The sequence below is a fragment of the Penicillium hispanicum genome (genome assembly GCF_028827665.1).
Source record: "Penicillium hispanicum strain IBT 35686 chromosome Unknown utg000005l_segment0_segment0, whole genome shotgun sequence".
Lineage (NCBI taxonomy): Eukaryota > Fungi > Ascomycota > Eurotiomycetes > Eurotiales > Aspergillaceae > Penicillium > Penicillium hispanicum.
This window is the reverse complement of record NW_026623197.1, coordinates 838,494-851,577: the sequence shown is the minus strand read 5'-3', so window position 1 is coordinate 851,577 and position 13,084 is coordinate 838,494. Positions and strand designations below refer to the sequence as shown.

At 51.3% G+C, this 13,084-nt stretch overlaps 4 protein-coding genes across 4 annotated transcripts; 3 read left to right on the top strand and 1 right to left on the bottom strand.

Annotated features, from left to right (window-relative positions):
- Positions 1–1,078: 1,078 nt before the first annotated feature.
- Positions 1,079–1,743, bottom strand: N7459_005767 (mitochondrial 54S ribosomal protein mL59; the record flags this gene model as incomplete). The annotated part of the gene is made up of 2 exons (XM_056944951.1): positions 1,079–1,120; positions 1,180–1,743. 2 exons carry the CDS (start codon positions 1,741–1,743, stop codon positions 1,079–1,081), a joined length of 606 nt encoding a protein of 201 aa, XP_056799286.1.
- A 322-nt stretch (positions 1,744–2,065) lies between these two features.
- N7459_005766 (putative mRNA splicing protein (Prp39)) lies at positions 2,066–4,490 on the top strand (the record flags this gene model as incomplete). Its single annotated transcript, XM_056944950.1, has 4 exons — positions 2,066–2,134; positions 2,201–2,416; positions 2,520–2,623; positions 3,110–4,490. 4 exons carry the CDS (start codon positions 2,066–2,068, stop codon positions 4,488–4,490), a joined length of 1,770 nt encoding a protein of 589 aa, XP_056799285.1.
- Positions 4,491–5,969: 1,479 nt separating this feature from the next.
- Positions 5,970–8,209, top strand: N7459_005765 (uncharacterized protein; the record flags this gene model as incomplete). The annotated part of the gene is made up of 2 exons (XM_056944949.1): positions 5,970–6,190; positions 6,259–8,209. The coding sequence occupies 2 exons, from the start codon at positions 5,970–5,972 to the stop codon at positions 8,207–8,209; spliced, it is 2,172 nt and encodes a 723-aa protein (XP_056799284.1).
- A 590-nt stretch (positions 8,210–8,799) lies between these two features.
- prp28 (mRNA splicing protein PRP28) lies at positions 8,800–11,367 on the top strand (the record flags this gene model as incomplete). Its single annotated transcript, XM_056944948.1, has 3 exons — positions 8,800–9,090; positions 9,164–11,154; positions 11,214–11,367. 3 exons carry the CDS (start codon positions 8,800–8,802, stop codon positions 11,365–11,367), a joined length of 2,436 nt encoding a protein of 811 aa, XP_056799283.1.
- Positions 11,368–13,084: the final 1,717 nt, after the last annotated feature.

Below are 13,084 nucleotides of genomic sequence, written 5' to 3'. Positions count from 1 at the left end.
GTGATGTGGACCCTGGCTTTTCAGCGGTGCGTGTCCATCGCAGAGACAGGCTGGGGTTGGCATGTTCATGCTCAGGCAATACAAGCTTGCTTCAGACTGGGGCCGTGATGGGCATCAGCTGTGATCAGCATCGACTGCGATAGCCGAGCGGGTGGTGGTGGAGCTCGATATTGATCCCAGGCTCCATCACAGCGAACAAGGCTGGTTATGATGACCAACCAGGTCAGTCAGGTTGCCAGAAAACAAGCCCATATCACTTTCTGTCACATCCTGGTCTCGAAGAGACGAGCCCCAGTGGTGAAGAATAGTCAAATCACCTGCATAAGTCCATAAACTAGCAGGTCACTCCGAGTTTGGCTACCTATCAGCTTACGACCTTATGCCGCGCTATGTACTTCCAAGCTCATATCGACTCGCCTAGAAATACGCCACGACTAGCGCCAGACATGACAGCTGAAAGTCACATCCGTCTAGTCGCCCGTGCTTCGCATGGCCAGACAAAGAATACCTTGGCTTCGGTGCCTGGTGTGATACTCTTCATGTGAACATCGCTGCAGAGCTATAAGCATGCTAGTCATCTAGCCTCGCAGGGATCTTCATACTATCGATCGAGCATGATGGCAAGGCAGATGGAGACAGCGCTATCTACCACTATATCAAGTGTAGTAGCCTCAGCTCTATCCCTACCTAGGAAGGTGGCTTGATCCTCATGGATCGCAGGCGACATGCTCTCTTGGTATGGTAGGCCCCGTGATGAAATGGACCAAAATTGAGAATTTCTCGGTGTCTATCTTTTATGCACAGCGTATCAAGCTAGGCTTCGTGAAAGCCTTTCGGACACCATCGGGCTCCACGCCCGGGCTCTGTATTGTACATGTGATGGCAAAAGTGGCGCAAATGTCAGAGCAAAAGAACTCCATCCCAAACCCCTGCAATGACTCGTACAAATGCCTCTGCCGATAGGTCCTTGATGTGACCGGTCCAGCATTGGCGTTGGAAGAAATGGCAAGAGTGAACCGACAAGCCAAGCGACGAAAATAGAGGAAACCAAGGCACAGATTCCACTGCTGGTGTTCCTTTACCGTTTGGGCCACTGTCTCCAGCCACGGCCATGACCACGCTGCATAATGAAGTCAGTCCCCGTCCTCCAAGCAGGGGCGATGTGATGAAGGCACTTACCTGCTTCCATGAGCGGATCATCTGCGGCATCTCGACCATCGCCTTGCGACGATCTTCCAGCTTGGCCTCCATAGTCCGCTCCCACTTGTGACCCTTGACCTTCTGGCCAATACCAGTTCCCTTGATACGGAGACCTTGCTCGGCCCGCTTGGCTTCCTTGTACTCGGTGGATTTGGGCCCAGGCGGCAAGAGAGGCTCGACATTGAATTTCTTAGCGAGCTTCACAAGATCGGCTTGTATCCGTAGTCCGTAACGCGGTCCCATCCACTTGCCAGTCTTGAACAGCTTCTTCGGCAAAAACGGGTTCGGGTATTTGGGATTGTTGTACAGTAGGGCATTAGCAGGAGAGAACTTCTCAGGGTCTGCCCGGTGCGCTCCTTTGGCATCACGGTCGGGCGTGTATGGCGATGGCAGGGTCTGTTCGGGGGAGGCTGCGGAGACTGCGCTCTCTGGAGGAGTTGGTTGCGGTCTGACAAGCGCAGAGTAGAATTGTGGTGGGTAGCGAGCAAGGAAGTTGCGAAGGCGGCCTGGTAGCGCCCCTATATTTGGTGTGACGGCAGACATGGTGGCCGTGGGAAGGGGGGGTTGAATGCAGGATTGGCGTTCACGATGTTTGGGGATGAGGCCGACAAAAGTTGAAGCTGCCGCTAAACCTCGAAGGGGCAATGTCAATGCCGTGCCGCCTTACTGCCGTGCCGCCTCAGGCGGCAAAAACTTCCCTTCTCGTCTTTTCCTCTCGGCTTTTCAACTTGTCTGGTTTCAGCCTCGACATCCCTTTTCGCCCACCATTGTTACCAACACCTCCGCCATATCCATAGTCGCAGCTATCTCTTAGACGCTCTGAAACCTTCGTTTGACTGCACCAACTCTCGGATTCCCTGCCAAGATGGCGGACTACCAGTATGGAGGGTCTGAAGAGGAGAATGCGGAGCTGAGGAAGCTTGAGACTGAGCTGGTACGTTCATGATGCGCGCGCCCAGATGTTCGCCCATCTCTTTACTCATACTGACCTTTCACCTAGACCGATGACCCGGACAACTTTGAGACATGGGAGAAGCTTGTGCGCGCTTCGGAGGCGCTCGAAGGTGGAATCAGTCGCAACTCGAACCCCCAAGCCATCACCACTGCTCGCCATGCGTACGACCGCTTCTTGGCCAAGTTCCCTCTGCTGTTTGGATACTGGAAGAAATATGCCGACATGGAGTTCTCAATCACTGGCACAGAGGCCGCAGAGATGGTATGGAATTTCCTATCTCACCCTAGCGATTTATCCGATCTAGGGCCCAACGTACATCCTGTTGGATTTGCTTTGTGAATGGTGCTGACAATTTCCTGTCCAGGTCTATGAAAGAGGCATTGCGAGTATCTCACCTTCAGTTGATCTTTGGACCAACTATTGCTCCTTTAAAGCCGAGACCTCACACGACGCAGACATCATTCGAGAGTAAGTAAAATGAACACTGATTTCCTTCCCTTTCCCTGTAACCGTTACCAATGCAGCTCCCGAAAGCTTCTGTGGTGCCGATTGTGTGTGAAAATTTGGATATGCGGCGGTTGAACAGTTCCGTTGATCATGGGTGAGAGACCGTCGCCTGAGCCCCTGGACTCAAGTGGAGTTTACTTCTCACCCATGGCTCATCCAGGCTGCTTTCCTTCTCCACCTGACAAAAAATCATGGATTTTTCTCTTGTTCGGATACCACAAGGAGTCTCGTTTGAAGACCCCCCTTTGACCCTGCGCACGATGCATTAGCTGCCTTCCCCATGACTTGCTCACCCTCATTGAATGATTTTGGGTCTGTCATCCAGCGACAGAGTTAACCATCTATGTTTGCCTCATCATTTCTTCCTCCCCACGCCCTCTAAACCTTCCAACCCTTTCACTCACGCAGGGACAATTGTACATGATGCTAACTTCAAGATGTAAACAGTCTGTTTGAGCGCGGCGCCAATAGTGTTGGCCTGGACTTCCTTGCCCACCCCTTCTGGGATAAGTACATTGAATTTGAAGAACGAGTGGAAGCCCAAGACAAGATTTTTGCCGTCCTTGGTCGCATCATTCATATTCCGATGCACCAGTATGCACGGTACTTTGAGCGTTATCGTCAACTCGCACAGACACGCCCCCTGGCTGAGCTGGTGCCAGCGGAGCTCATGACCCAATTCCGCGCGGAATTGGAGGCAGCCTCGTCGCACATTCCTCCGGGCGCGAAGGCAGAGGCTGAGATTGAACGCGACCTTCGACTGCGGATTGACAACCACCACTTGGAGGTGTTCTCCAAGACCCAGACTGAGACCACCAAGCGGTGGACTTTTGAATCAGAGATCAAGCGGCCATATTTCCACGTCACTGAATTGGACGAGGGCCAGCTGACCAACTGGAAGAAATATCTTGACTTTGAGGAAGCCGAAGGCTCCTATGCCCGTATCCAGTTCTTGTATGAACGCTGTCTCGTGACATGTGCCCATTATGACGAGTTCTGGTTCCGTTACGCCCGATGGATGGCCGCCCAGTCAGACAAGGAAGAGGAGGTGCGCAACATCTATCAGCGAGCGAGCTGTTTGTATGTTCCGATTGCCAATCCGACCATCCGACTGCATTATGCCTACTTCGAAGAGATGTCTGGTCGGACCGATGTGGCCAAGGATATACATAGTGCGATACTGTTGTACCTTCCCAGTCACGTTGAGACTATCATCTCTTTGGCGAATCTTTCACGGCGCGAAGGCGGTCTTGACGCGGCCATCGAGATATACAAGACCCAACTCGATTCGCCCGAGTGCGAAATGGCCACTAAGGCTGCTCTTGTTGCCGAATGGGCTCGCCTGCTGTGGAAAATTAAGGGCGCGCCCGATGAAGCTCGCCAGGTGTTCCAGGCGAACCAGCAGTACTACCTTGACAGCCGACCCTTCTGGGCCAACTACCTCACGTTTGAGCTCGAGCAGCCCACAAGTGCAGCCACTGAGTCTGTTCAGTACGAACGTATCAAGCAGGTTGTCTCTGATGTGCGGACCAAGAGCACCCTTCTTCCTGAAGTCGTGAAGGAGCTTGTCCAGTTATACATGACTTACCTCCTGGAACGAGGCACCAAGGACACGGCCAAAGAGTACATGACCCTCGACCGGGAGGTGCATGGTCCGGCGTCAGTGGCCTTCGCCCGGACCGGGGGCGGTGCTGCAGTCCCTCCCGTCGCTATTGGCGGGCAGCCAACCCCTATCCCCATTCCGCAACCCACTCCTGACCAGGCAGCCGCAGCACAGGCATATGCTTACTATCAGCAGAGCCCGGTGAATGGTGCCCCGGTCACCTGAACTCGATTGGCATCGGTTGGCCCACTAGCCCGTGGCTACGTGCTCTTTAAAATATCTCTGTATGAATGTTCTGGTCGTGATCACTGTTCGCCGTCTTCGTTTGCTGGGTGTCTTGTCATATCTTTTCTACCAGGGTGGGTGACTTTTTCCTTGTAGCATCAGGTTTTTTGCCTCTAGTGGGCATCTTGTTTCTTCTCCAGCAGGTTTGTTAGCGATTTCAATGTGCCCAAAAGGCCTTGTTCGGAATGGCCCGCCGTTCCTGTCTGCCTTGGCGGGTTCTTATGAGTGATTGGGACGAGATGGGGGTCCGGCTGGCTCCATTGTACTCTAGTTGCCGTTCCGTTTCTAATGAAGCTGATTCTAGGACATTCTTATTCTGTTCCATGTTCGTTTGCTGTGGCGTAGAAGATTAACACCTTAGATGGACATTCTGTCGTCCATTTTCTTGGCTACCTTAGGACTACCCTAGGGAGCCGCCAGTTATTTGATTTCCTATTTGGTCCATTCGGCTGCTTCGCACTCTTCTGATTTATTTTGTTCTCGTCGCATCATTTCTCTTGTGTAGACATATCTAGGGCGCGGACAGTCATTTTTCCACTGTGGACTAGTTATGATAGCTTTCCCGCATATAAGCACATGTGTATATATGGCAAGTTACATCGAGTAAATGAATTCATCATCACCATTTCGTCTAACGCCTATGGATACTAATGCAGGAAGACATATTTTGCACCAGAAATGATATGAAGGGCTGCACCTATCTCTATATCGGATTAAAGAAGGCTGGGAATCATCTAAAACTGGTAACATGTACTTTGGAGATTAGCTTTTCTGTACCTTGCTTGTTTCGGAAAAAAGCCAGAATTGTACTCTTACTGTTTCCAGCAAAAGATGCGCATATAGATATGGACAATTTACTCTTGCTGTAGATAAATGAAAGTTTATGCGCGTCTATGCAAGGGTTAGATAACTGAGGTGGAATGACTAGGTACCTTATGGGAAGAAACGAGCTACTAATAATAGAAGGGAGCCCTAAGAGTAGTTATCTCTGCTAGCTACCGCGGACCGCGTGTGGCAAAACTGACCATAGTCAAGTAGTAAACATCGGAGATGACAAAAGATAGTAGCTAGGTATCAACAGTCTTCCCAAATGCACATGCTGCTTCGCGGCGGCGGCCGGAAGCAGCTGCATGCATTCTTTGATATGATAAATCAACTCCTCCAACAAAATCCGTAAACGCACGTCACGCTAAGAGATTGTGTAACTACTGCAAACGCACCAGGACCCGTCAAGAAATGTGATCCAAGAAATTATGGAAATGCTAGCCCCATATAAAGACTCTGATCATGAAGGCTATTGTTCAAGCACAAGGGGCCACTCTCACCGCGACCGGCACACTACATCGCATTTTACCGGGCAGTACAAATATAGCCATCTCGTGTTCAGAGAAGCCTATGCACCTTTTCCAAGCTGAAGCCATGTCTGGAACAACTACTCAAACATTTTCGAATGGCCTCCTGGATCAAAGCCTCGGCACAAGCTGTGACCAAAAGATTACTTCTATCGTCGGAAAACCTGACGGATACACGAACTCCATACTGTCATACTGGCGGACCTTGCAGGGCATCTTGAAGAGACAAGGACCCATCAGTTTGGATGGAGAATCGCTCAATCTAAGTTGTGTGGTAGCAGTGGCGAAGTGAGTCATCCTTTTTAATACCGGGGCCCTTGGGTCGACATGACATGGCTGATAGATATGAAAAATAGGTATGGCCTCGCTGCCACGGTATCAAGTGGTACCGAATTGGTCGAGAGAGTGTCTCTCAGTACTGCTCTACTGAAGCAGAAACTGGACCAAGGAACGGTCATATATGGAGTGAACACCGGGTTTGGAGGTAGCGCTGACACGCGGACTGGCCACCATGAAACTTTACAAAAGGCACTTTTGCAGATGCAAAATTCCGGCGTGCTACTGCCCACTGATCGTGGAGCATATAGCCCCAAGACTATTGAAGGGCTGAAATCCCATGCAGTGCCGGTTCCCATCGTGCGCGCCTCGATGTTAACGCGCTGTAATTCTCTCCTCCGTGGGCATTCTGCCGTCCGCATGGAAGTGATCGAGCTGATACTCACCCTGCTTGCGCGTGGGATGACCCCAATCGTTCCTTTGCGTGGGAGTATCTCTGCTTCGGGAGATTTATCACCATTGTCCTACATTGCAGGTACCCTGGAGGGCAATCCTGATATATATGTTCACTGCAGCGACCACCACGGCACTGAGATCGTTCGTGCGGATCAAGCACTGGCGCGCCTCGGCCTAAGCCCCATAACCCTCGGTCCTAAAGAAGGACTGGGGCTCATAAATGGAACTGCATTCAGCTGCGGTGCTGGCAGTTTGGTTATGTCCGAGGCAAACCAGTTGGCCTTGCTCTCTCAGATTCTAACGGCTATCGGGACGGAGGCATTACTGGGATCGCGAGGCAACTTCCATCCATTCATAGCTGATGTGCGCCCTCACCCAGGCCAGAAGGAGGTTGCATCAAACATTTATGCAATGTTGGCAGGCTCGAAGTTGATCTCAGATAGTGATCCGGAGCAACATGGTTTGGCCCAGGACCGCTATGCACTACGAACGGCATCCCAGTGGCTTGGACCACAGATTGAAAACCTGGCTCTCGCAATGTCCCAGATTCAATGTGAGCTGAACTCAACGACCGACAATCCTTTATTTGATTCAGTTCGAGGCGAGATCCATCATGGCGGCAATTTCCAAGCCACAGCTGTTACATCGGCTGTAGAAAAGATCATGACAGCCATGCAAATGATCGGAAAAATGATCTTTAGCCAATGCTCGGAGATCATCAATCCTCTGTCGAACCGTGGTCTGCCACCGAATCTATGCGCTGATGATCCGAGTTTGTCCTTCGCGCTGAAAGGCGTGGATATCAACATGGCCGCATACATGTCGGAATTGGCCTATCTTGCGCATCCAGTGAGTAGCTACGTGCAGTCGGCTGAGATGCACAACCAAAGCCTCAACTCGCTTGCCTTTATCGCCACACGGTATGCCTCGGAGGCAGTCGAGGTACTTTCGCTCATGACTGCCACCTATCTTTACGTTCTTTGCCAGGCGTTGGATCTGCGTGCTCTGCACCAAGAGTTCGCTCAAAGGGCTCGGCAGGATATATTTGCTCTTCTGGAGACCCGGTGTCAGTCTTTCATCCCGCATGAGAAGCTGTCCATTGTGCAGAATGCCTTGTGGAATGAGCTGATGACTCAATGGGCTCAGGGCAGCACGAGGGACTTGGCGCCACGGAGTCAAGAAGCTGTCACGGCCTCTGTTGGGGTCCTGTTCGATATGCTCTCACGCCATTGCAGACCCGATACCGACACTCCGATTGGTCTTACAATGATAATCACCCAGTACAAGGGAGAAGCGAGTGATATCTTGCGCAAGTGCTACGCAACTACCAGGGAGACGTTCCTCTCGTCTCCCAGCACGCCCAAGTATCTGTCTGCTGTATCAGCCCGTTTCTACAGACTGGTGCGACAAACTCTTGCGGTCCCGATCCATAAAGGACTAACCGACCATCCAACCTATGAGTTGGGGGAGAGCCATCATGCCAAGAAGACGATTGGGTCCCATATCAGCACCATCTATACGGCATTGCGCCAAGGAGATCTATTGGATGACGTGGTGGGGTGTTTGGAGGATTGATCTTAACTGGCTAGCTGCCCTTTAGGTTCAGAGGAAGATTAGGATAGCAATACTTCTAGCTGGAAGCGGTAGTAGGATTTCGGTATTGAATGTTCTTCATTGTCCTGTCTTGCTCCAAAGGCCACCTGATACCCTGAATAGCTGCTATCTCACGATATTATAGCTGGAGGGATGTTTCAAAATTAGCCGTATCAAATATCCTAGATAGTGAATATCAGGAACAGCCAGCCTGCGTGGATCTAACTTTGCGGTGGCACCATCGCTGTCAGGTACTAAAATGTGTTTCATTCTGGTCAGATTTTGGGCATTCTAGGAGCCAAAAAATGGCCATTATCGTTTATAAAGCAAAATAGTAGAAAGCTTGAACATTTGTGTCAAGACATTTCCTTCATGCTCTTGATTGGATTGAAAGGAAAACTCGATCTGGGGAAACATGGAAATGAAAGGATTCTGGCCAATCACGTTCCTCGTAGTGCATATCACGTGCTGGCGCGTCTGGCATTTTTCGCCCGCCGTATAAATTCAAGATGCGACATCTCGCCGCTCATCTCAGCCCTCAGCTATCTCTCAACTTCTGCCCTTAGAATACAATGGAAGGCATCATTTCTAATGGTACTGATGGGATGCCACCGCTTCCTCCACCAGACCCGGTTGAGCGCCCACCAACACCTCCTCCACCTCCTCCCGAAGAATCGGCCGCTCCTCCGCCTCCTCCAGATGCTGCAGTCCCTCCTCCTCCACCAGACGATGCGCCCCCTGCGCCACCCGCGGAAACAAAGAAGAGGAAATCAGGATGGGGAACAAAGCGTCCAGCTGCCACACCGTTGAGTGTGGAGGATCTTATTCGACAGAAGAAAGAGGCCGACGCCGCAGCTGCAAAGGTATGTTTGTTTCCCAGCCATGAAGAATGTTTCATCGTGGACATTTCTAACCCATCTTTCTACTTTCTTTCAGCCAAAATTTCTTTCCAGAGCTCAGCGCGAAAAGCTCGCACTAGAAAAACGCGCCAAGGAAGTCGAGGCCGAACGACAAGCTAAAGCGAACGCCAATGGTAATGGTCACAATGGCGATTCATCCAGGTCATCGATCGTCTCACAAGATAGGGGCCTTGACTACAGAGGGTCGGATGAGAGAGTTCCTACTGGACCGCGCGCGATGCGTGGGGAGGTACCGACAGGACCAGCTGCCATGCGAAATACGAATGGACAATCGAATCGCAGTCGCGAGATGGATCCGCCACCGCCACCGCCACCCTCAGGAAAGGGCTCAAAGGGGCAAAAGGGTTCGAAGGCCGAAAAGCGCCTGGCGGAAGAAGATGAGGCTGCTGCGCAAGCTGCGCTTGTGAAGCAACGGTATATGGGCGCGGATCAAACATCGACCTTTTCTGCGAAGAAGAAGCGCAAGCGTACCACGGATCGCAAATTCAACTTTGAATGGAATGCCGAAGAAGACACCAGCGGTGATTACAACCCGTTATATAAACACCGTCACGAGGCGAACTTCTTTGGGCGAGGTCGGCTGGCTGGATTCGGAGAGGATGTTACGGACGACCTGGCGCGAAAGTATGCACAGGCTCTCGAGCACCGTGATCATGAATCGGGCGGTATTCGTGCTAAGGAAATTCTGGAGATGGAGCGACGGCGTCGCGAAGAGAGCTCGCGTAACCAATTGGACAAGCATTGGAGCGAGAAGCGGCTGGACCTCATGCGTGAGCGAGACTGGCGTATCTTCAAGGAGGATTTCAATATCAGCACCAAGGGTGGCAGTGTGCCCAATCCAATGCGCTCATGGGAGGAGAGCCATCTGCCCAAGCGCTTGCTTGAACTGATCGACCGTGTCGGATACAAGGAACCTTCGGCCATTCAACGTGCCGCTATTCCGATCGCTTTACAGTCGCGCGACCTCATCGGTGTTGCCGTCACTGGTTCCGGTAAAACGGCCGCTTTCCTGCTCCCTCTCCTTGTTTATATTTCCGAACTCCCACGCCTCGACGAATTCGAATGGCGCAAAAATGATGGTCCCTACGCTATCGTCCTGGCACCTACTCGTGAATTGGCTCAGCAGATTGAGATCGAAGCCAAGAAGTTCACACAGCCTCTGGGTTTCAACGTCGTCAGTATCGTCGGTGGTCACTCTCTCGAGGAACAGGCTTATAGTCTCCGTGAGGGTGCGGAGATCATCATCGCTACCCCCGGTCGTCTAGTGGACTGTATCGAGCGTCGCATGTTGGTGCTCAGTCAGTGTTGCTACGTGATCATGGATGAAGCCGATCGCATGATCGACTTGGGTTTCGAAGAGCCCGTCAACAAGATCCTTGACGCTCTTCCTGTAACTAACGAAAAGCCCGATACCGAGGAGGCCGAGAACCCGCGAGCGATGAGCCAGCACCTCGGTGGCCGCGACCGATACCGCCAAACCATGATGTACACAGCCACTATGCCCGTTGCCGTTGAGCGCATTGCCCGCAAGTACTTGCGGCGGCCAGCTATTATCACTATCGGCAGCGTCGGCGAGGCCGTCGACACTGTTGAGCAGCGTGTCGAGATGATTCCCGGTGAAGACAAGCGCAAGAAGCGTCTCGCCGATATTCTCTCCTCGGGCGAGTTCCGCCCCCCGATTATCGTCTTCGTCAATATCAAGCGCAATTGCGATGCCATTGCACGTGAGATCAAACAGATGGGCTTCTCTTCGGTTACTCTGCATGGTTCCAAGACCCAAGACCAGCGTGAAGCTGCGCTTGCCTCCGTTCGCAGTGGTGCTACAGACGTCCTAGTCGCCACCGATCTCGCAGGACGAGGTATCGATGTTCCAGATGTGTCCTTGGTCATCAACTTCAACATGGCTACCTCCATTGAGAGCTATACTCACCGTATCGGTCGTACTGGTCGTGCCGGTAAGAGTGGTGTTGCTATTACGTTCCTTGGTAGCGAGGACTCCGATGTGATGTACGTACCTTCCCTCCTCCCATGTTTCTCGGTTCCAAATAAACTAACATCGCAACCAGGTATGATCTTAAACAAATGCTCATCAAGTCCCCTATATCCCGCGTGCCTGAAGAACTGCGGAAGCACGAGGCCGCACAGTCCAAGCCATCGCGGGGCCAGTCCAAGAAGATTGAGGATAGCTCTGGGTTCGGAGGCAAGGGTGGATGGGCTTAGTTGGGTTCATGTCTTCTCTATGTATTATTCTCAATCGATACCATCTTCACGTTTTTCATCTCTGCAGTACAATCCCAATAGGGCTCACACCGGATTTTTCCTGGGTTAACATGATTACAAATAAGGTCTGCTCGGAACCCAAGGTTGGAATTGGAAGCGTATCCGTGGACACGCGGCCAGCTTTGGCCCTTAATTTCCCCGAGCTTGCTGACGGTTTGTTGCTAAAGCCACATGTTGTCGTATCGACATGGCAAGACGGTCGAGCAGACTCAGACGTTTGTAATTTGCCCATTTCCTCCAGGAACAAGAACAATCCGGACGGACAAATCTAGTCCGATGTGAACTACGCGAGATGCATTCCGGTGAACCGCCCGTGGCGTGGGTGAGAACAAGGCATAATCGTCCATCGAGGGAGAGGGGGCGAGCGCGCATGCTCGCTAAATACATGGCTGGGGCCACGGTCTTTTAATAGGCCAGGCGTCAGATCAGTCAACAGGCCAGGCGTCAGATCAGGAGGACAGTTGCGGGTGGGCCAGGGGGCAGTTGACTAGCCCTACTAGGAAGGCGATTTTGGACTGTCTCGTAGGATTAATACAGAATAATAATTTAAAGGGACAGTTCGCTTATTCTACATTAAACCTAATCTGGTGAGTATATGTATGGGTCAACTGCACCCTGCCCCACAACCAACTGTCCAGGTAAACCGACCACTCGTCTTTCAATAGCATGATTATATATTCCCTTGAGATGGGGCGAGGGATTCCAACAGGCCTCTTTCATTGGCTGGGCGTCGGCGAAGTAATTTCCTGATTTAAGCTTGGATCCCTCTATATTATTAATCTCAGAAGAGTGCCGTCTATATACTACTGTATCCGTACATAGTGCCCAGATCTGAAACAGAGCGGGCAGGAACTATATATACACTAAAATTTTCCCGGGCCGGGGGCCATCCGGATCGTCGGCCAATACCCCGAACGCCTTATAAATGGAGCTACTATGGCTGGTACTATACCCATGGATATAATATACTTATTCTTCTTCCTGCCTTCTTGCACCGATTCTGCCTGTTGCGAGATCAACCGGGTGGGTATTATGTCCCTGCCGATGGACCTATTGCCATATAAGAGAATGAGATTTGGAAGATGGGTACCCGGGGTCTCCCTGCCCCCTGGGGCCAACTCGAGGCGGAGCGGGTCTCTTACTATGTAGGGATACTACGGTGTATATATTGATCCAGCTCGGAACGCTACTTAGATCGTGACAGTATGTATTACGCGGTTTTCCAGTTCAACAATAGTTGTATAACCAACAAGGTATCAATTCTTTTACGTCATGTAGAGTGAAATTTGAATCAAGTCTAGGAAGACAGAACTACAAGGGACCTATACTTTTCGTGTGAATGCGAAAGAAAAGCCAATTTTGATCAAATTTGACCTATAGTCCGACACTAGACACTGTTATGTACTGGAAACGAGCTGTATAAAACCGAGTAGGGGGTGTAGTCTATGGGAGTCAGCGATACATGAGAGGCATCAGCGTTCCAATGTGGGTCAATCTTATATGGTAAAATGGTAGCCAACCCAAGAATCACTGAGTGCTGATCCTTGGAAAGTCTCCATTTAGTCACAGGGGGCTTTCATTATTTACGAGTTCTCCAGAGCGTGGGGTCCAGCTGGCAGAGCCTACGATATAGTGGAATAAATAAGCCCGTAGTCTC